At 37.7% G+C, this 23,957-nt stretch overlaps 1 protein-coding gene across 1 annotated transcript in view; it reads left to right on the plus strand.

Annotated features, from left to right (window-relative positions):
- The window catches only part of TOGARAM1 (TOG array regulator of axonemal microtubules 1), a 103,009-nt gene that overhangs the window by 50,726 nt on the left and 28,326 nt on the right, over positions 1 to 23,957 (plus strand). Inside the window, exons 10-13 of the mRNA XM_023546130.2 lie at positions 1,155 to 1,330; positions 3,465 to 3,618; positions 3,817 to 3,945; positions 8,168 to 8,321. Of these exons, the coding sequence (XP_023401898.2) occupies positions 1,155 to 1,330; positions 3,465 to 3,618; positions 3,817 to 3,945; positions 8,168 to 8,321 (613 nt within the window). The remainder of the gene's footprint in view (positions 1 to 1,154; positions 1,331 to 3,464; positions 3,619 to 3,816; positions 3,946 to 8,167; positions 8,322 to 23,957) is intronic.

Consider the following 23,957-nt stretch of genomic DNA (forward strand, 5'->3'; position numbering starts at 1 on the left):
CTTTGGACGTATTATTAGAAGGGACCAATCCCTGGAGAAGGACATCTTGCTTGGTAAAGTAGAGGATCAGAAAAAAGAAGGAAGACCCTCAGCGAGATGGGTTGACACAGTGGCTGCAACAATGGACTGAAACATAGCAAAGATTATGATGATGATGTAGGACCTAACAGTGTTACATTCTGTTGTACATAAGGTCGCTTTGATTTGAAACTGACCCGACAGCACCTAACAACAACAACAATTTTCAGAGAGATATGTGGTGTGATAACTGCAGTTTAAATACTCCTAAGATAACTTTAAGATAGCTAAGGCTGTGTTGCATAGTTTAAATTAAAAGGTAGTCCTTATTTATAAGCTTAATAAAAAAAAAAAAAGCTTAATAATCAATATAAATTAGTAATGTATTGTCCTCCATAAAAAATGTGAACGAATCAAAATTTAGTTCCTAAGTTATATGATTTAGGGATAATAGAGGATCTTTGAATGACATATTTACAGGTATCCTTTAAAATTTGCCTTGGCTTTTTAGTAACAGTTTCTTTTTTTAATTGTAAAACTAGAATGTGATGACATACATTGATAGTGTGCATCTTAAACTATCTCTGTTCAGTATAATGAATTCCTTGAAAATATTTCCTAACTTCTTTGCTTGAGTCACATTAAGTTTCTCCTCAGATTGACTCCTGTCTACTCTTACAGCCTTATTTTCTGTTATTCCTCTATTTGCCTTGTCCCCAACCAAACTAATTTATTCAGTTTACATACAAAGTTCATACTTGTTCTGCTCTGCCTACAAACATCCTCATCTCATAGGATGTTCTCCTTTCCTTCCTTTACGCCTATCCAAATCCAACCTATCTTCCAATCCCAACTCCTTGAAACCATCTTAAACTCAGCCAACACCATCATTCCTGTGAACTCAGTACATAGAGTATGTGGTTCTCATTTGATATTAATCATGCAGTGCCTTGTGACAACTTCTATATTACTGTCCTGTTATATTATTTGTTTTTATTTTTTATGATTATTTAACTTGTCTTCCTTACTAACTATATTGTTTACTTCTTGAGGATAAGAGCCCTGCCTTAACCTTTGTCATGCAGAGTGCCCTCACACAAATGCCTAATGACTATTTGATGGTTGATTGATTTCAGGTGTATTTGGAAGCCCAAATTCAGCACCAGCAACTTGCAGCCAATCAGTGATATCTTCTGTGGAAAATGGGGATACGTTTTCTATTAAACAAAGTATTGAACCACCATCGGGGATTTATGGAAGAGCAGTCCAGCAAAGTATTCCATCATACCTTGATGTTGAGAATGAAAAAGATGTAAGGTTATGTATTAACTATTAAGATAAGTTTAAGCCTATAAGATGTCTTCATTTTGTGTTTATCAAATTCGGTGTGGTGAATGTTTTTTGATTAAATTTTTTTAATATTGGTGTTCATACTCAAGAATAAAGTAAAACTACAGTAAATGTTATAACATATACAATCGTGCAACAACAGTAATAACGACTTGGGAATAGATACATAGGCTAATATGAATGCTAAATAGGTGAGGGGGGTCATATGGGAGTATACCTGTGTACATATACGGGTATGGTTATGGCTATTTCTACATGTATATTTGTAAATGCTTCATGCATACTCGTATAAATAATAGAGTATATAAGGGGCACGGTTATAGAAACTACTTAGAAATTAGGACTGAACTACTGGACATGAAGGCTAAGGACCATAGTCTTGGGGGACATCTGGGTCAATTGACAAAACACAACTCATAAATGTTTTATATCCTAGCCTGGTGAGTAGCATCTGGGGCCTTAAAAGCTGTCAAGAGACCGTCTAAGAAGCAGCTATTTGTCTCTTCCCGTCTAGAAGAAAGGAGAATGAAGAAAACCGAAAACTCAATGAAGCAATTAGTCCAAAGGACTAATGGCCCACGCGAACCACAGCCTCCTCTAACCTGAGATCAGAAGAACTAGATAGTACCCAGCTGCTACTACGAACCATTCTGACAGGAATAACAAAAAAATGTCCTGGGCAGAATGGGTAAAAAAATTTAGAACAAAACTCAAATTAAAAAAAAAAAAGACCAGACTTTCTGGTCTGAAGAAGACTGAGGGAACCCCCAAGACTATTGCCCTAGGACAGCCTTCTAACTTGAAACTGTAGACACTCTCCGCCCACTTTTCAACCAAATAATAGACAGGGCTATAAAATTAACAATAACATCCATGAAGAATGTGCACCTTAGAACATCGGACTATACGAGACCAAAAGAACAACAGTTGCCCAAAACCAAAGATGAAAAAACAGGGAGGGACAGGGAAACTGGACTAATGGAAACGAGGAACCCAGGGAGGAAATGGGGAGAGTGCTGACACATTGTGGGGATTGCAACCAAGGTCATGAGACAATTTGTGTAAGGATCATTGATTGGAAATTTAATTTGCTATGTAAACTGTTACATAAAGCACAATTTAATGTTTAAAAAAATCTTGTCGATGTAACTAAAATTCTCATCCTTATTCATTTAAATGCTGTTCCTTTTTTCATTCTGGGGAGCCCTAGTGGCGCAATGGTTAAGAGCTACAGCTGCTGACCAAGAGGTCAGCAGTTCAAATCCACCAGCTGCTCCTTGGAAACCCTGTGGGGCAGTTCTGCTGTGTCCTATAGGGTCACTATGGGCTGGAATTGACTCGATGACAATGGGTTTTTCTCATTCTGGTATTACAGCATTTTTTTTTTAGTATATAGTTCCTGGGTGGAGCAAACGGTTAAGCACTCAGCTACTATCTGAAAGGTTGGAGGTTCTTACTCACCTAGAGGAGTCTCAAAAGAAATGATTGCCAATCTATTGAAAGGTCACAGCTTTGAAAACCCTATGGAGTGCAGTTCTACCATGCAACACATGGGATCTCCATGAGTTGGAGCCAACTTAATGACAACTAACAACAATAACACTATATATGTATGTATGTATACACACGCATAGGTGCATATTCAGGCAGCCCTGGCAGCACAGTGTTTAAGCACCAAAGTGCTAACCTGAAGGTTGGCAGTTCAAACCCATCCAGCAGCTCTGAAGGAGAAAGACCTGGTGAACTATTTCTGTAAAAATTACAGCCAAGAAAACCCTATAGGGCAGTTCTACTCTCACGTGGAATCTCTATGAGTCAGAATCAACTTGATGACACATAATAACATATACATATTCAGTAGTTTTCTAGGATACACTCAAGGAATAACAAACTAATATCCTCAAGCACAAATTCCATTGTGTGTTAGCACCGTGTAGGTCTATTAGATTTTAGGATTCCTGGAATAATGACTAAGAAATACATAGTTTATTTTGTTTAGACATTTAATGTATATATACAGATATCTGACTTTAAGATAGTTATTTTAAATACCAAACTCCCTGAATACTTTCAGATATTTCAACTTTTTCATGCAGACCAAAGTTTCTATTTCAAAGTCTACTTATGATAAAATGAGGCGAAAGAGAGAAGAAGAGAAAGAAATTTTTGACATTAAAGATTTTGAAAAAAAGGAACAGAATCCCTGGGAACGAATAAAACATACAGGAACTGAGAAAATGACATCTGAAAGTAAGTGGAATTTAAATTCTGGTGAAATTTTGGACTAAAAATATGCTAAAGCTATTAATAGGGTTTAGCAGCAGGTGATACGTGGCTATGGGTGGAATACATTGGCCTATAACATTGAAATTTGAAAGACCCAGTAACTTCTATTATAATAAATATTCTTTTTCATAAAAAGGAAATGACTGTTTTTCTCCCCTCTAGACTTACATATTTCTGGAGAGGAGGTGAAAAAAAATGAGAGTTCCTCTTTAGAAAACATTGCCTTCCACCCTCCATTGAAAGGAGGGGCCAGTTTAAAAAGGTCACCATCTTTGGTGTTTTCAGATTCAGGTAAGTCACTTGTTGAGATGTAAAGAATAACATCCAAATGCTTGTTAAACTAAAGAGACCACATATGATCCAGTACATTTGTGACAGAAGGAGCACTGAACTTGGAGTCAGAAGACCTGGCTTCTAAAGAATCAGTTCTGCCTTTAATTAGCTTCATGACCTGGAAAAACTCACTTAATAACTCTGGCTTCAATTTTCTTCCCGTATAAATATCCAAATTATTTTTAAGGTCTAGTAATTATCTCTAAGATCACTTCTATAGTCCCTTGAAATTTTTCTGGATTTTTCTGATAAGTGGCCTCCGGTAACTGAGATGGTAAAGCTGGTTTGTATTAGATCATAATCAAAAAATTAATTGCATTTGTCATTTATTCAACCTATTCATTGAGTATCTGTTATGTTCTATGCCTGGCCAAGAGTAGATTTCACGTTTCCTGTGCTACTTTTAAAACATATTGAATAGATCTCGGTACTACAGCAGCAAGTAGGAAAAATCAGATTGAAAAGGAAAATTGCATGAACTATAATAAACATTAAGGATTATTGTTTATTGTTTTGTTTTTTAAGGAATAAATTGTGTGAACTATAATATTGTTGTTTTTGTTGAGTGCCATCAAGCCAGTTCCTTGGAGATAAGTATAAAACAGATTTGAACTAGATGAATGTCTGAGATTCTTCCTAACTTGTATTTCTTTTATAATGCTAGAAGTATAGTTATTGTTGGTTGCCATCAAGTTAGTTCCGACTTATGGCGACCCCACATATGCAGAGTAAAACTGCACCATAGGGTTTTCGAGGCTGTGACCTGTCAGAAGCAGATCGCCAGGCCTGTCTTCTGAAGTGTCTCTGGGTTGGTTCGAATCACCAGACTTACAGCTGGTAGTTCAGCACTTAACCAGAAGTAAAATTTTTCAATTTTACTTTAAAATTCTGCATTCCTAAAGCTAATCAATATAGATGATGTATCTTATCAGAGGTATTGGTCTGTAAAATTGGTGGCTGAACATGGCCCTAGGGTTAAGTGTAGACATTTGTCAAATTTAAACCTCTTTGTTACCATTCTCAATTTCACTATTTATTTTAGTCATAAAATTCTTGGAAACCGTATGGGATAATTCTACTCTGTCCTACAGGGTTGCTATGAGTCAGTCAGCTCAGTCAACTTAGTGGCAATGAGTTTGGTTTTTGGTTTATTCTTGCTAAAGACGTTAACTAATTTCATGGTTTTCATCTGTTGATTCTACAGAGTTTTGTTTCTAAGAAGTATAAGAAGAGTGTTTTCTTGAGGTCACTCCTGTACTATTTGAATATAAGAATATACTTATAAAATTTTTACATAGATCAACCCAAAATGTAAATGTATAGGCCCTATTTTTAGCTATGAAAATATTGTCAGAAATAATTTTTAATAACAAAATTCCAATTGGATATGTCTCCTTAAAAAAAGCTATATATCCGTTAGACCAGTGCTACTCGAAGTATGTGGTCCATGCACTAGATGAACTGTCTATTACCAGTCTGTGATTAAGGAAATACAAAAAGTGAAAGTAAGCTTTTAGAAACTATTTTAACAAATTTATATTGCCACAGCATTTTTTGTATATTTTATAAAAGTTTAAATAAAAAAATACAAAACTCAGTTTGAGCAGCACTGCTTTACATTGATATTCTGTACATCTCCTTTTGCAGAATACAATTTGTGTTGTTTTACTTTACTTTTTATCGGGTGTATAGGCAGGCAGTGGCACTTGATAGTGGTATAAGCTCAAGACAGTAAATGTGGTCTTTATCTATGTCTCTTCCTAATAAATTAATATTGTGATAGTTATTACACTATCATATAATAATATAGAGTAAGTGAAGCACTTAGCACAATGCCAGGAAAAATCTCAGTAAATAATACTAGTGCTATTTTGTATTTGGTATTCTTTCAGTTTTGTGATAGTCCAAAACTGGAGAATTACATTGATGACATATCAGTCTTACATATGAGGCCTAATGAGGGTACATCTGAGCCATTAAAAAAATGAAATGAGGTCTATTTATTCTTTAACTGGCATATCTTCTTCCTCATAAATAATTTACTCTAACAGAAAGTGGTACTAATACTATAGTAATCCAAAATATCATGATATTTTTATCTTTTTATATATCTTTTCTTCTCAGGTGTATGATAAACTTCTTGAAAGCAGAAATTCTGTCTTAGGCCTGTTTATTTAAAATCATATGTGCTAGTGGACCTAGAACAAAGTCCTGCCTCTGCCACTCATTAGCATTTGGATTTCGAACAAATTTAAATTTCTTAGCTTCTATAAAACGCACTCATTTTCCCAGCTGCAAAGTAAAGATAATGAGGTATCTACCTCAGGTTTTTTGAGAGAACTAAATGCAATAAAGGTTGTAAAGTATTTAGCACAAGGTCTGGAACGAAATGCTTAATAAACGTTAGCTAAAAAAAAAAAAAAAAATTTTTTTTTTTTTAATGTCATTAATCCTCGTGGGGTAGTTTTACTCTGTCGTCCAGGTTCACTGAGTCAGAATTTAACTCGACAGCAATGGGTTTGGTGTTTTGATTTGGAAGTATCATTAATATCTTGTTGCCTTTGGAATTTAAATGGCTAATTGAAGTATCTGAATGTTATTTGTCTACAACATCAAGTGAAATTTCTTATATTTGTGATTTCGTGTAGCATTTTCTCACAAATAGCATTGTTGACAAACATTATCTTTTAATGGTAGCCATTTATACAGCCTAGTATTTTCTTTTTTAAAATATCTCTTTATTTGGAAAAATAACCAAAGATCTTTACTCTTTTACAAAAGCTGTTGGTCATTCTTTTTCATTGTTTCCTTTCGAATAGCTCCACTACAGGAATCTTGTATTGTGCAGCGCTCTCAGAGCACTCAGTAACTATGATTTGTGTCCCTAACACCTAGGGCAGGGCCTTACATCTAGAAAATGCTGAGCAAATGCCTGATTATGAAGAAATATTGTTCTTATTACTAAATGTGGTCTTATGGTTTATAATAGGCCATTAATTCTATACCAATAGAGAAAACAACTAAAATTCCATATGTAAATGCCGTGAATCTTCATTGTCAGATAAATAGTAAAACAGGCATATATCCATATGTTTTTACAAAATGGGATCATATTGCTTTCTATTGACTTTTAGCTTTTTAAAAATACCCAGACTTAGTCTATGACTCATGACTGAAAAACCACTTACATAGTTATATTAAATACAGTGTATTAATAATTTTGTTTATAAAAAATAAGACTTAAGGGTTTGGGGACTATGCCTTAAGGGGACTTCTAAGTCAATGGGCATAATAAACTCTATTATGAAAACGTTCTGCATCCCACTTTGAACTGTGGCGTCTGGGGTCTTAAATGCTAACAAGCGGCCATCTAAGACGCATCAATTGGTATCAACCCACCTGGATCAAAGGAGAATGAAGAACACCAAGGTCACACAATAAATATGAGCCCGAGACAGAAAGGGCCACATGAACTAGAGACTTACATCATCCTGAGACCAGAAGAACTAGATGGTGCCCGGCTACAACCGATGACTGCCCTGACAGGGAGCACAACAGAGAACCCCTGAGGGAGCAGGAGAACAGTGGGATGCAGACCCCAAATTCTCATAAAAAGACCAGACTTAATGGTCTGACTGAGACTAGAAGAATCCCTGTGGTCATGGTCCCCAAACCTTCTTTTGGCCCAGGACAGGAACTATTCCTGAAGACAACTCATCAGACATGGAAGGGACTGGACAATGGGTTGGAGAGAGATGCTGATGAAGAGTGAGCTACTTGTATCAGGTGGACACTTGAGACTGTGTCGGCATCTGCTGTCTGGAGGAGAGATGGGAAGGTAGAGAGGGTTAGAAACTGGCAAAAGGGTCACAAAAGGAGAGACTGGAAGAAGGGAACGGGCTGACTCATTAGGGGGAGAGTAAATGGGGGTATGTAGTAAGGTGTGTATAAGCTTATGTGACAGACTGGCTTGATTTGTAAACTTTCACTTAAAGCACAATAAAAATTATTTAAAAAATAACGACTTCAAATAGCTTTGGTTTCTGGATGTTAATTTTACTAGAGACTAAACTAATAGTTCTAGTTTCTGTAAGAGATACTCATAACATCTGAAATCAGAATACCATTTGTACTCATCTTATATCAAGGCACTCTGATGCTTTTTTATGCTTTGTTTTAGGTGAAGCATCTCCTGGAGCCATTCCACAGTTTAGAGAAAGGATGCCATCTGTCACTCATAGTCCAGAAATAATGGATTCATCAGAACTACGGCCATTTTCCAAACCAGAAATAGCACTGACAGAAGCCCTAAAGCTTTTAGGTGATGAAGATTGGTAAGCTCACCATTTCTAACATCCCCCAAAAGAAAACATCCAGAAGTTTTCTATAGATTTTTTTAATTAAAAACCTTGAAGCACATTTCCTATTAGAGTAGTCCTACAAATGATTGCTTTAGTTCTTAGGCAAGTCTGAAACTGTCTTTTCAACTTTTATTATGTAGCTGAACTCTGGTCCTAATAGTACTATAATACCATTTATATTATCATTTACATACCATAAGGATATAGTTTAGCTTTATAATGGATTAAGCAGACCTTTTGGTGTTAAGAATATACATCTCGTGTCCTTGGTGTTCATTCTACTTTGGTCCAGGTGGGTTGAGACCAATATTGATGCATCTTAGATAGCCACTTGCTAGCGTTTAAGACCCCAGAGCCCACTCTCAAAAGTGGGATGCAGAATGTTTTCTTAATAGATTTTATTATGTCAATTGACTTAGATATCCCTTGAAACCATAGTTCCCAAACCCCCACCCCTGCTACGCTGGCCTTCGAAGCATTCAGTTTATTCAGGAAACTCCTTTGCTTTTGGTTTAGTCAGTTGTCCTGACCCCGTCTGTATTGTGTGTAGTCTTTCCCTTCACCTAAAGTAGTTCTTATCTACCATCTAATTAGTGAATACCTCGTTCCACCTTTCCTCCCTCCCCCCTCTTGTAACCATCAAAGAATATTTTCTTCTCTGAACTGTTTCTTGAGTCCTTATAATAGTGGTCTTGTACAATATTTATCCTTTTGCATCTGACTAATTTCACTCAGCATAGTGCCTTCCAGAGTCCTCCATGTTATGAAATGTTTCACAGATTTCTCATTGTTCTTTATTGATGCGTAGTATTCCATTGTGTGAACATAGGATAATTTATCCATTCATCCGTTGATGGGCACCTTGATTGCTTCCATTTTTTGCTATTGTAAACAGTGCTGCAGTGAGCATGGGTGTGCATATATCTGTTCGTGTAAAGGCTCTTATTTCTCTAGGATATATTCCAAGGAGTGGGATTACTGAATCGTATGCTAGTTCTATTTCTAGCTTTTTAAGGAAGCGCTAAATCGATTTCCAAAGTGGTTGTACCATTTGACATTCTCACCAGCAGTGTAGAAGTGTTCCAGTTTCTCCACAGCCTCTCCAGCATTTATTGTTTTGTGTCTTTTGGATTAATGCCAGCCTCATTGGAGTGAGATGAAATCTCATTGTAGTTTTGATTTGCATTTCTCTAATGGTTAATGACTGTGAGCATTTCCTCATGTATCTATTAGCTACCTGAATGTCTTCTTTAGTGAAGTGTCTGTTCATATATTTTTCCCATTTGTTAATAGGGTTATTTGTCTTTTTGCTGTTGAGTTTTTGCAGTATCATGCAGATTTTAGAGACCAGGTGCTGACTGGAAATGTCATAGCTAAAAACTTTTTCCCAGTCTGTAGGTAATCTTCTTACTCTTTTGGTGAAGTCTTTGGATGAGCATAGGTGTTTGATTTTTAGGAACTCCCAGTTATCTAGTTTTTCTTCTGCATTGTTAGTAATATTTTGTATACTGTTTATGCCGTGTATTAGGGCTCCTAGAGTTGTCCCTATTTTTTCTTCCATGATCTTTATTGTCTTAGATTTTATATTTAGGTCTTTGATCCATTTTGAGTTCATTTTTGTGCATGGTGTGAGGTATGGGTTATGTTTCTTTTTTTGCAGGTGGATATCTAGTTATGCCACCACCATTTCTTAAAAAGACTCTTTTCCCCGTTTAACTGACTTCTGGCCTTTGTCAAATATCAGCTGTTCATATGTGGATGGATTTATGTCTGGATTCTCAATTCTGTTCCATTGGTCTATGTATCTGTTGTTGCACCAGTACCAGGCTGTTTTGACTACTGTGGTGGTATAATAGGTTCTAAAATCAGGTAGACTGAGGCCTCCCACTTAGTTCTTATTTTTCAGTAATGCTTTACTTATCCGGGGCCTCTTTCCCTTCTGTGTGAAGTTGGTGATTTGTTTCTCCATCACATTAAAAAATGTCATTGAAAATTGGATCAGAATTGCATTAAATCCATAGATTTCTTTTGGTAGAATGGACATTTTTATAATGTTGAGTCTTCCTGTCCGTGAGCAAGGTATGTTTTCCCACTTATGTAGGTCTCTTTTGGTTTCTTGCGGAAGTGTTTTGTAGTTTTCTTGGTATAAGTCTTTTACATCTCTGGTAAGATTTATTCTTAAGTATTTTATCTTCTTGGGGGCTACTGTAAACGGTACTGATTTGGTGGTTTCCTCTTCGATGTTGTTTTTGTTGATGTAGAGGAATCCAACTGATTTTTGTATGTTTATCTTGTATCCTGATACTCTGCTGAACCCTTCTATTAGTTTCAGTAGTTTGCTTGAGGATTCCTTAGGGTTTTCTGTGTGTAAGACCATGTCATCTGCAAATAGAGATACTTTTACTTCTTCCTTGCCAATCTGGATGCCCTTTATTTCTTTATCTAGCCTAATTGCTCTGGCTAGGACCTCCAGCACAGTTTTGAATAAGAGTGGTGATAAAGGCCATCCTTGTCTGGTTCCCGATCTCAAGGGGAATGCTTTCAGGCTCTCTCCATTTAGGATGATGTTGACTGTTGGGTTTGTATAAATGCCCTTTATTATGTTGAGGACTTTTCCTTCTATTGCTATTTTGCTGAGAGTTTTTGTCATGAATGGGTGTTGAACTTTGTCAAATGCCCTTTCAGCATCATTTGATAAAATCATGTGATTCTTGTCTTTTGTTTTATTTATGTGATGGATTACATTGTCTTTGTAATGTTGAACCATCCCTGGTACCTGGTATGGATCCCACTTGGTCATGGTGAATTATTTTTTTGATATGTTGTTGAATTTTATTGGCTAGAATTTTGTTGAGGATTTTTGCATCTATGTATACGAGGGATATAGGTCTGTAATTTTCTTTTTTTGTGGTGTCTCTACCTGGTTTTGGTATCAGGGACACGCTTGCTTCATAGAATGAGTTTGGGAGTATTCCGTTCTTTCCGATGCTCTGAAATACCTTTAGTAGTAGTGGTGTTAACTCTTCTCTGAAAGTTTGGTAGAACTCTGCAATGAAGCTGTCCGGGCCAGAGTTTTTCTTTTTTTTTTTATTGGGAGTTTTTTGATTAACTTTTCAATCTCTTCTTTTGTTATGAGTCTATTTAGTTGATCTACCTCTGTTTGTGTTAGTTGAGGTAGCTAGTGTGTTTCTAGGAATTCATCTATTTCTTCTACATTTTCAAATTTGTTAGAGTACAGTTTTTCATAGTAATCTGATATGATTCTTTTAATTTCAGCTGGGCCTGTTGTAATATCGCCCATCTCATTTCTTCTTCTGCTTATATGCTTCCTCTCCTGTTTTTCTTTTGTCAGTTTGTCCAATGGTTTATCAATTTTATTGATTTTTTCAAAGAACCAGCTTTTGGTCTTGTTAATTCTTTCAATTGTTTTTCTGTTTTCTATTTCATTTAGTTCTGCTCTAATTTTTATTATTTGTTTTCTTCTGTTGCCTGAGGGTTTCTTTTGTTGCCCTCTTTCTATTTGTTCAAGTTATAGGGATAATTCTTTGATTTTGGCCCTTTCTTCTTTTTGTATGTGTGCATTTATTGCTATAAACTGACCTCTGAGCATGGCTTTTGCTGTGTCCCAAAGGTTGTGATAGGAAGTGTTTTCATTCTCATTGGATTCTCTGAATTTCTTTATTCCATCCTTAAAGTCTTCTATAATCCAGTCTTTTTTGAGCAGGGTATTGTTCAGTTTCCCAGTGTTTCAGTTCTTTTCTCTGCTTTTTCTGTTATTCATTTCCACTTTTATGGCCTTATGGTCAGAGAAGATGCTTTGTAATATTTCAATGTTTTGGATTTTTCTAAGGCTTGCTTTATGACCTAATATGTGGTCTATTCTAGAGAGTGTTCCATGTGCACTCGAAAAGAAGGATACTTGGTTGCTGTTGGGTAGGGTATTCTGTATATGTCTATGAGGTCAAGTTGTTTTATTGTGACATTTAGATCTTCCATGTCTTTATTGAGCTTCTTTCTGGATGTTCTGTCCGTCACCAAAAGTGGTGTGTTGCAGTCTTCTACTGTTATTGTGGAGCTGTCTATCTCACTTTCCAATGCTGATAGAGTTTGTTTTATGTATCTTGCAGCCCTGTCATTGGGTGCATAAATGTTTAATATGGTTATATCTTCTTGGTATACCAAAACCAAAAACCCAGGGCTGTCAAGTCAATTCCGACTCATAGTGACCCTATAGAACAGAGTAGAACTACCCCATAGAGTTTCCAAGGAGCTCCTGGTGGATTCAAACTGCCGACCTTTGGTTGGCAGCCGTAGCACTTAACCACTACGCCACCAGGGTTTCCTTTCTTGGTATATTGTCCCTTTAATCATTATATAGTGTCTTTCCTTATCCTTTCTGATGGATTTAACTTTAAAGTCTATTTTGTCAGAAATTAATATTGCCACTCCTGCTCTTTTTTGATTGTTGTTTGGTACATTTTTTTCCATCCTTTGAGTTTTTGTTTGTGTCTCTAAGTCGAAGGTGTGTCTCTTGTAGGCAGCATATAGACAGATCTTGGTTTTTAATCCGTTCTGCCACTCTCTGTCTCTTTATTGGTGCATTTAGTCCATTTACATTCAGCGTAATTATGGATAGGTAGGAATTTAGTGCTATCATTTTGATGTGTTTTTGTGTGTGTTGTTGACAGTTTCTTTTTCCCACTTAATTTTATGTGCTGAGTAGATTATATATTGTCCTTTCCTCATATTCATTGTTGTTGATTTTGTTTCTGCTCAGTCCCTATTTTTTTCTTGTATTTTATTTTGATGAGTAGGATAGTTTGTCTTCTTTGTGGTTATCTTACTATTTACCCCTATTTTTTGAAATTTGTACCTAAGTTTATTTCTTTGTATCGCCTTGTCTTCCTCCCCATGTGGAAGATCTGTGACTACGTTTCTTAGTCCCTCTTTATTGTTTTAATGTTGTCTTCTTTTACATAATAACATCACTGTTTCCCTGTTTTAAACATTTTTTTATCTTGATTTATTTGTGTGGTTTCTCTGTCTGGGTTGACTTCTGATTGCTCTGCCCAGCGTTCTACTCTTGGGTTGATACCTGATATTATTGATTTTCTAACCAAAGAACTCCTTTTAGTATTTTTTGTAGTTTTGTTTTGGTTTGGTTTTTACAAATTCCCTAAACTTGTGTTTATCTGGAACTGTCCTAATTTCACCTTCATATTTGAGAGACAGTTTTGCTGGATATAGATTCTTGGCTGGCAGTTTTTTTCTGTCAATTTTTTGTATAAGTCATCCCGTTGCCTTCTTGGCTGCATGGTTTCTTCTGAGTAGTCCGAGTTTATTCTTATTGACTCCCTTTTGTAGGTGACTTTTCATTTATCCCTATAGCTCTTAAAATTCTCTCTTTATCTTTTTTGGGCAAGTTTGATTATAATATGTCTTGGTGACTTTCTTTTAAAATCTACCTTATGTGCAGTTCAGTGAGCATCTTGGATAGATATCTTCTCATCTTTCACGATATCAGGGAAGTTTTCTGCCAACAAATCCTCAACAATTCTCTCTATTTTCTGTTATTCCTCCCTGTTCTGGTACTCCAATTACTCATAGGTTATTTCTCTTAATAGAGTCCCACATGATTCTTAAGGCTTCTTCATTTTTTTTAATTCTTTTATGTGAATTTTCTTCAAGTATATTAGTGCCACGTGCTTTATCTTCAAGTTCAGAAATTCTGCCTTCCACTTCCTTAATTCTGCTTCTCTGACTTGCTATTCAGTTGTCTACTTCTATAATTTTATTCTTAATCTTCTGAATTTCTGATTGCTGTCTGTCTGTGGATTCTTCCAGTTTATTAAATTTTTTATTATGTTCCTGAATAATCTCTATAATTTCTTCAGTTGCTTTATCTGTGTGTTCTTTAGCTTGTTCTGCATATTGCCTCATTTCCTTCCTGATGTCTTGAAGGGTTCTGTATATTAATCTTTTGTATTCTGCCTCTGGTAATCCCAGGAAGGCACTTCCATCTAGAAGATCCCTTGATTCTTTGTTTTGAGAACTTGTTAAGGCGGTCATTGTCTGTTTCTTTATGTGAGTTGATATTGACTGTTGTCTCCGAGCCATCTATAAGTTATTGTATTAGTTTATTTTATGTTTGCTTAGTGTGTCATATCTTCTTGCTTCGTTTTGTTTCGATATGCCCAAATGGGTTTCTCGAATGAGCTAGCTTGATTATTTTCGCCTTGGAGCTCTGACATCCTGTCCCCAGATGGCTAGAGCTGTTATCAGGTGTATCAGTCTAGGAGTCCGTTCACTTTTCTTGAATGAATTCAGCTCAGGTGTCCAGGTAGCTGATCATCAAGGGTGTGGTTCAGGCTTTGTCCTACAGTCTTAGAGGGATAGGAGTGATTGGTGTAGGTACCAGTATCTGGTTGCAGCAGGGGTTCGCACTCCAAATAAGGTAGTGGGCTAAGAATCATCCCCCACGTATCTCTGAGGAAAACCTGTCTCTGTTCCTTAGAGCATACAGGTGGGCGGGTTCTGCAGATGGACCACGGGCACCCTGTTTTTGTTTGTAAGGACTGGAAGGTACCAGTTATCCTTGGACTCCTGTCGCAGGTGGCTGGGTGACCTGACTGGTGCCACCAGTCCTTAGGTCCCTGATGTGGGTAGGTGAGGATCCTGTTTAATAGCCAAAGCACTGTCAAACAGCAAATACCCACCTCTTCGCCGCACAGCTGAAACAGTTGGAGTCTGCTAACAAGGGCCTATTCTCCTGAAATAGGACCACAGAGGTCCATGCAGAGGGGAAAGGTAGTTAATGTTCATGGACCATTTATGCCTAGACAGTAGCCACTTCTGTCCTGAGCTACCCTGGTTAGTGGAGCTGGCAAATTGTCTTTTCCTTGAATTGCAAATTCCTTCTCCGAGGCTGGAAGGATGGCTGTAGGTGCTCAACGGGGCCTATCTCAGGCCCAGGGAAATCAGCCGCTGCAGCCAGCTTGGGAGCGAGCAGGGCATGATAAAATATTCACCAGTACTTAGCTTTTCAGAGAGCTTCATTCTTCTCTGGTTCCAGAGGTGTGAGTAGTCTGTGTGGCTGGCTGCTTCTCCCTGAGGAAACCGCGGCCGAACGCTAGTACCAGCCCACCGCCTCTGCTCCTGGAAATGGTGCCTGAGGGCTCCCTGAGATTCAGGTCCAGTAACTCCTCTCTGCTTCTGAACCATCTTTTCCTCCCCCGCCCCTCAGTTCGTTTTCTAAGCTTGCCTTTGATGTTCAGGGCTCCTAGCTTGTCACCAATATACTCGTTTCATTTGTTTTTTCAGGTCTTTGTTGTAGGAGGGCTCGCTGGAAGGGTCTGTCTATTCTGCCATATTGGCTCCACCTCCACAACTTTCTTCTTGATACACTTTTTTTTCCGTTTTGCCTTAGAAACATCAGACTCTCCTGGTTCTCTTCCTGCCTCACTACTTTCTGATTCCTTCTTTTCTCTTTGCCCTCAAAATTTTGGTGTGTTCCTGGATTCAATCCACTGGCACTATTTTTTTTTTTTTTCTATTTACATTCTTTCTGTAGATCAGAGGCTGTCAGTCTTTTTCTGTAAAGAGCCAAATAGTAAACGTTTTAGGCTTTGTGAGCCAGAATTCTCTGTCGCAACTACTTACTTCTGCCATGGTAGTGCAAAGACAGAGTTAGGCAGTATGAAGACAAATGGGGATGGCTGTGCTCCAATAAAATTTTAATTGTAAAAATGGGTGATTGGGCCAAATTTGGCCTGTAAGCTGTAGTTTGCCAGTCTCTTCCTTAAATTATCGCACTCAGTCCCATGGCTTTAAATTCCACCCATACTCTAATTTCTCATAAGTATGTATGTATATTTCTGGTATCTTCCTTGAAACATGTAATCCAACTGCAAACTTGAAACCTCCACTTTGATGCCAGCTGTTGTTGTTGTTGTGTGCCCTTGAGTCAATTCCAACTCATAGCAACCCTATAGGACAGAGTAGAACCTCCCCTAGGGTTCCCAGGGAGTGGCTGGTAGATTTCAACTGCTGACCTTTTGGTTAGCAGCCCAGCTTTTAACCACTGCATCACCAGTAAAAAAAAATCTGACATGCCCAAAACAGAACTCTTTGACTTTCACTTCCTGCCAGGATGGGCTAGTAAGGACTAAATTAACCCTCTCACCTGGAAGAATGAAAATACTGTACAAACTACATGAAACAATGGTTTTCAAGATATTTAAAGGCAGTGATCCCTGAGAGATGGGAACTCTACAATTGCCTGACTTACTTCCAGGCTTTCCAGGTCACAGCTCAAGGAGGGGAAACCCAGACATATTCCAGTGGAGGTCAACTCCAGAGATGGAGCTAGGAGTTTGGGGGGGCTAAGGTGGCAAGTTTGCAGGGCAGTTTGCCAGAGGATAGAACTGTACAGAGAACTACAGAAAGCTGCAGAGAATTCTATTTGAATGTTCAGCTGAGTGCTGCTGATCAGGACATGCATGTGAGTAAACTACCTGAGGTCAGAAAAAGGATCACTCAAAAAAGTTAGAGGCAAAATCCCTGGACCACATACAGGGCCAAGAATACTTTCTGTTCCCACCAGCAAAGTGAAAAATTTCACAATTCACAGAGCATTGGATAAAATACTCAGAACGGTTTTATTTTGTAGTATGGTAAAACAAACCCTAGACTAAATGCTGCTTTAGTCTAACCTAACAAAGCATGAAACAAGACCTGAGAAGATTGAACTTTTGCTACGTAACTTAACTACATCCCAGAACAAAGCTCAAGAATATTTACAGGAATAAAAAACATTCAAGATAAAATTTACAATGTTTAGTATTCAATAAGAAATTATCAGGTGTGAGGTATGCAAGTAATGGTTCAATGTTAGAAAATCGATCAACATAATCCACTCCATAAATAAAAGAATCACATGATCATCTCAATCAGTGCAGAAAAGGCACTGATAAAGTCTAACACCAATTCTTGCTAAAAACTCTCAGTAAAATAGGTATAGAAGGGAAATTCCTCAGTATAATAAATGGCATCTATACAAAACCAACAGTCAACATCAAACTTAATGGAGAGAAGCTGAAAACATTCCCCTTGAGAACAGGAACAAGACAAGGATGCCCTTTACCACCACTCCTATTTAACATTGTGCTAAAAGTCCTAGCTAGAGCAGTAAGGCAAGAAAAAGAAATAAAGGGCATCCAAAGTGGTAAGGAAGAAGTAAAACTGTCCATATTTGTGGATAACATGGTACTATACATAGAAAACCCAAAAGACTCTACCAAAAAACTGCTGGAACTAATGGATTCAGCAGAGTAGCAGGATACAAGGTAAACATAAAAATCAGTTGGTCTTCAGACAGGGATTGGACTGGACTATAGGATAGAAAATGATACTGTTGAGGAATGAGCTTCTTGGATCAAGTAGACACATAAGACTATGTGTGCAGCTCCTGTCTGGAGGGGAGATGAGAAGGTATAGAGGGTCAGAAGCTGACTGAATGGACACGAAAATAGAGGGCAGAGAGAAGGAGTGTGCTGTTTCATTAGGGGGAGAGCAACTAGGAGTATATAGCAAGGTGTATATAAATTTTTGTATGAGAGACTGAGGGGATTTGTAAACTTTCACTTAAAGCACAATAAAAATAAAATAAAATAAATCAGTTGGATTCCTATACACCAATAAAGAGAACAATGACAAGGAAGTCAGGAAAACAATACCATTTATAATTTAAAAAAAAAAAAACAGTGCATAGATAGCCACTAAAAAAATAAAATGCTTGTGAATAAATCTAACCAGAGGTGTAAAACACCTATACAAAGAAAACTGCAAAACACTACTGCAAGAAACCAAAAAAGATCCACATAAATGGAAAAACATACCATGCTCATGGATAGGTAGACTCAACATTGTGAAAATGTCAGTTCTACCCAAGCAATTTACGAGTACAATGCAATACCGATAGCATTCTTTAAAGAGATGGAAAAACTAATCACTAATTTTATACAGAGAGTGAAGAGACCCTGAATAAGTAAAGCACTACTGAGGAAGAATAAAGTAGGAGGACTCAGAACTTACTATACAGCTATGGTAGTCAAAACAACCTGGTACTGGTACAACAACAGATATATTGACCAATGGAACAGAATTGAGAACCCAGATGCAAATCCATCACCTACAGTCACCTGATCTTCGACAAGGGCCCAAAGTTCATCAAATGGGAAAAAGAAAAGCCTTTTTAACAAATGGCACTGGCAAAACTAGATGTCCATCTGCAAAAAAATGAAACAAGACCCATAGCTCACACCACACACAAAAACGAATTCAAAATGGATCAAAGACCTAAATATAAGACCAAGAACTATAAAGATCATGGAAGAAACAGCAGGATCAATGCTAGAGGCCCTAAAACATAGCATTAACAGGATACAAACCATAACTAACAACACACAAACTCCAGAAGATAAGCTAGATAACTGGGATCTTCTAAAAATTAAACATTTATGCTCATCAAAATACTTCATTGAAAGAGTAAAAAGAGAGCCTACAGACTGGGAAAAAAAATTTGGCTATGACAAATCCAACAAAGGTCTAATTTCTAAAATCTACAAGAAAATCCAACATCTCCACAACAAAAAGACGACAAATAATCCAATTAAAAAATGGGCATAGGAAATGAACAGCCACTTCACCAAAGAAGACATTCAAGTGGCTAACAGACACATGAAGAAATGTTCCTGATAACTAACCGTTAGAAAATTGCAAATCAAAACCACAATAAGATACCATCTCACCCCAGCGTTACTGGCACAAATCAGAAAATAACAAATGTTAGAGAGGCTGCAGGGAGATTGGAACTCTTATGCACTGCTGGTGGGAATGCAAAATGGTACAACCATTTTGGAAAACGATATGGCATGTCGTTAGAAAGCTAGAAATAGGAATACCATATGATCCAGCAATTCAACTTCTAGGAATATATCCTAGAGAAATAAGAGCCATCACACAAATAGACATATGCACACCCATGTTCACTGTAGCATTGTTCACAATAGCAAAAAGATGGGAACAGCCTAGATGCCCATCAGCAGATGAATGGGTAAACTATGGTATATACACACAATGGAGTACTATGCATTAAGAACAATGATTAATCTGTGAAACATCTCACAACATGGATGAATTTGGAGGGTATTATTCTGAATGAAATGAGTCAATCACAAAAGGACAAATATGAGACCACTACTGTAAAAACCTATAAAAGGTTTACACACAAAAAGAAACACTCTTTCATGGTTACGAGGGAAATGAGGGTGGGGATGGAAAAACACTAAGAGACAATAGGTAAGTGGTAACTTTGCTGAAGCGTAAGACAGTACACAATACTGGAGAAGCCAGCACAGCTTGTCCAAGGCAAGGTCATAGAAGCTGCATAGACTCTTCCAAGCTCCCTGAGGGACCGAATTACTGGGCTGAGGGCTGTGGGGACCATGGTCTCGGATAACATCTAGCTCAGTTGGTGTAACATAATTTATAAAGAAAATGTTCTATATTCTACTTCAGTGAGTAGTGTCTGGGGTCTTAAAAGCTTGTGAGCAGCCATCTAAGATACTCCACTGGTCTCCCCCCATCTGGAATGAGAGAGAATGAAGAAAATCAAAGACACAAGGGAAAGATTAGTTCAAATAACTAATGGACCACAAGTACTACAGCCTCAACCAGACTGAGTCCAGCACAACTACATGATGCCTGGCTACCACCACTGACTGCTCTGACAGGGATCACAATAGAGGGTCTCAGACAGAGCTGGAGAAAAATGTAGAACAAAACTTAACTCAAAAACAACAAAAAAAAGACAAACTTACTGGTCTGACAGAGACTGCAGAAACCCCAAGAGTATGGCCCCTGGACACCCTTTTAGCTCATTAATGAAGTCACTCCTGAGGGTAACCCTTCAGCCAATGATTAGACAGGCCTGTAAAACAAAATGAGACTAAAGGGGCACACCAGCCCAAGGGCAAGGATGAGAAGGCAGGAGGGGACAGGAAAGCTGGTAATAGAGAACCCAAGGCGGAGAAGAGGGGAATGTCAACATGTTGTGAGGTTGGTATCCAGTGTCACAAAACAATATGTGTTGTTGTGGTTAGGTGCTGTTGAGTCAGTTCCGACTCATAGCGGCCCTATGCACAACAGAACGAAACACTGCCCGGTCCTGAGCCATCCTTAAAATCGTTGTTATGCTTGAGCCCATTGTTGCAGCCACTGTGTCAAACCACCTTGTTGAAGGTCTTCCTCTTTTCCGCTGACCCTGTACTCTGCCAAGCGCGATGTTTTTCTCCGGGGACTGATCCCTCCTGACAACATGTCCAAAGTATGTAAGACGCAGTCCCTCCATCCTTGCTTCTAAGGAGCATTCTGGTTGTACTTCTTCTAAGACAGATTTGTTTGTTCTTTTGGCAGTCCATGGTATATTCAATATTCTTCACCAACACCTCCATTCAAAGGCGTCAGTTCTTCGGTCTTCCTTATTTGTTGTCCAGCTTTCACATATATATGATGCGATTGAAAATACCATGGCTTGGGTCAGGCGCACTTTAGTCTTCAAGGTGACATGTTTGCTCTTCAAAACTTTAAAGAGGTCCTTTGCAGCAGATTTACCCAATGCAGTGTGTCTTTTGATTTCTTGACTGCTGCTTCCATAGCTATTGATTGTGGATCCAAGTAAAATAAAATCCTTGACAACTTCAATCTTTTCTCCATTTATCATGATGTTGCTCATTGGTCCAGTTGTGAGGATTTTTCTTTTCTTTATGTTGAGGTGCAATCCAAACTGAAGGCTATGGTCTTTGATCTTCACTAGTAAGTGCTTCAAATCCTCTTCACTTTCAGCAAGCAAGGTTGTGTCATCTGCCTAACACAGGTTGTTACTGAGTCTTCCTCCAATCCTGTTGCCCCATTCTTCTTCATATAGTCCAGCTTCTTAAATTATTTGCTCAGCATACAGACTGAATAGGTATGGTGGAAGAATACAACCCTGATGCACATCTTTCCTGACTTTAAACCAATCAGTATCCCCTTGTTCTGTACGAACAACCACCTCTTGATCTATGTAAAGGTTCCTCATGAGCACAATTAAGTGTTCTGGAATTCCCATTCTTTACAGTATTATCCATAGTTTGTTATGATCCACACAGTCGAATGCCTTTGCATAGGCAATAAAACACAGGTAAATATCCTTCTGGTATTCTCTGCTTTCAGCCAGGATCCATCTGACATCAGCAATGATATCCCTGGTTCCACGTCCTCTCCTGAAACTGGCTTCAATTTCTGGCAGTTGCCTGTTGATACACTGCTGCAGCCGTTTTTGAATGATCTTCAGCAAAATTTTGCTTGCGTGCTATATTAATGATATTGTTCTATAATTTCCACATTCGGTTGGATCACCTTTCTTGGGAATAGGCATAAATATGGATCTCTTCCAGTCAGTTGGCCAGGAAGCTGTCTTCCATATTTCTTGGCGTAGACGAGTGAGCACCTCCAGCGCTACATCTGTTTGTTGAAACATCTCAACTGATATTCCATCAATTCCTGGAGCCTTTGTTTTTGCCAATGCCTTCAGAGCAGCTTGGACTTCTTCCTTCAGTACCATCGGTTCCTGATCATATGCCACCTCTTGAAATGGTTGAATATCGACCAATTCTTTTTGGTATAATGACTCTGTAAATTCTTTCCATCTTCTTTTGATGCTTCCTGTGTCGTTTAATATTTTCGCCATGGAATCTTTCACTATTGCAACTCAGGGCTTGAATTTTTTCTTCAATTCTTTCAGCTTGAGAAAGGCCGAGCATGTTCTTCCCTGTTGGTTTTCCATCTCCAGCTCTTTGCATACATCATTATAATACTTTACTTTGTCTTCTTGAGCCGCCCTTTGAAATCTTCTGAAAGTAAAAGGAAGAATTGATGAAGTAAAAGAACTGAACAATATGTGTAGTAACTGTTTAATGAGAAGCTAGTTTGTTCTGTAAACCTTCATCTAAAGTGCAATAAAAAAAAAAAAAACCTATCAGATATGCAAAGAAGCAGGAAAACGTAACCCATAATATAAGGAAGAAGAAAAAAAAATCAGTACCAACCCAGAAATGCCACAGATGGTAGAGTTAGTAGACAAGGACATTACAAGTTGTTATTATTACTCTTTTCCACGTATTAAAAAAGCTGGAGGAAAGATTGAGGAAGTTAAGTAGAGACATTAAATAAAAATCTAATTCTCGTAGGTGGAAACTACAATGACTGAGGTCAGACACACACTGTATAGTATTAATGGTAGATTAGACATTACAAAAAAAAAGAATAGGGAACTTGAAAACAGAGAAATGATTGAAATCGAGAGGAAAAAAACAGCACAAGGAGCTGTGGGACAGCTTCAAGCAGACTAATGTATATGTTATTGGAGCCCCTGGAAAAAATTTTTTGAGGAAATAATGGCTGAAATATTTCCAAATTTGATGAAAGCTATTAACCCACACATCCAAGAAGTTCAACAAACACCAAGCACAAGAAAAACCATGAAAAGTCTATAGGGCTACATCATAATCAAATTAACCAGTATTCTTTTAAGCTCATCCAGTAAACTTTTCATTTCAGATATTTTTCACCTCTAGAAATTCTGTTTGGTTCTTTTTTATATCTTTCATTTCTCTCCTCAGCATCTTCATATTTTCCTTTACGTACCTAAACATATCTATAGGAGCTATTTAAAACTCTTTGCTAATTCCATCATTTCTAGATCTATTTCTGTCAGTTGATTTTTCTCTTGATTTTGAGTCACATTTTCCTGTTTTTTTGCATATCAGATTTTTCATTGGCTGTTGAACATTGTAAATATTGTCAAGTTTCTGAATGTTGTTGTCTTCCTTTAAAGAGTGTTTTGTTTTGTCAGGTAGTTATAAGGTCTGTGTGAATTAGTTTGATCATTTCAAGAATTATTTTTAAGCTTTGTTAGAGCAGGTCTAGAGTCTACTTTGGGGCTAGTTTAGCCCTACTACTAAGGCATGATACTTCTGCTATCTTTACAAATACCCCAGTTTGTTAGAATTGGTCAGAACTCAAAGGCCTCCCATGTGAGCTCTGGGAATTGTTTTTCTTATAGCTCCCCAGTAGTTGTTCCTTGTGTAACCTCAAAGAGTCTTGCCTGAGGCATTATAAAAAAAAAGGCATAAGCAGCTTAATATTTAGCCAAAGCTATAAAGAGTATCCTATGGAGATTTTTTTTTTTTTTCTGCATAGCTTCCTTTTTTTCACTACTCCACCTTACAAATTCCACTTCCTAAGTCTTCCCAAAACATAAGCTCTATCATTTTTACCTCAGTGAGACCACTGTGCACCACTTGGATTCACTCTCCACATACAGTGGTTTAGACAGATCTCCAGGCAGCGTGTTGAGATGACAGTAGGACTTACTTTATTTCCCTTTTCTCGTGGATGATGGTCCTGTGCTGTCTGTTTTTCAGTGTCTGAAAATAATTTTGTGTGTTTTGTCTAGTTTTATCTGGACACCCACCACCAAGTCTGGCACCACATTTATTCTGTGATGAC

This window comes from Loxodonta africana, chromosome 10 (assembly GCF_030014295.1).
Source record: "Loxodonta africana isolate mLoxAfr1 chromosome 10, mLoxAfr1.hap2, whole genome shotgun sequence".
Taxonomy (NCBI): domain Eukaryota; kingdom Metazoa; phylum Chordata; class Mammalia; order Proboscidea; family Elephantidae; genus Loxodonta; species Loxodonta africana.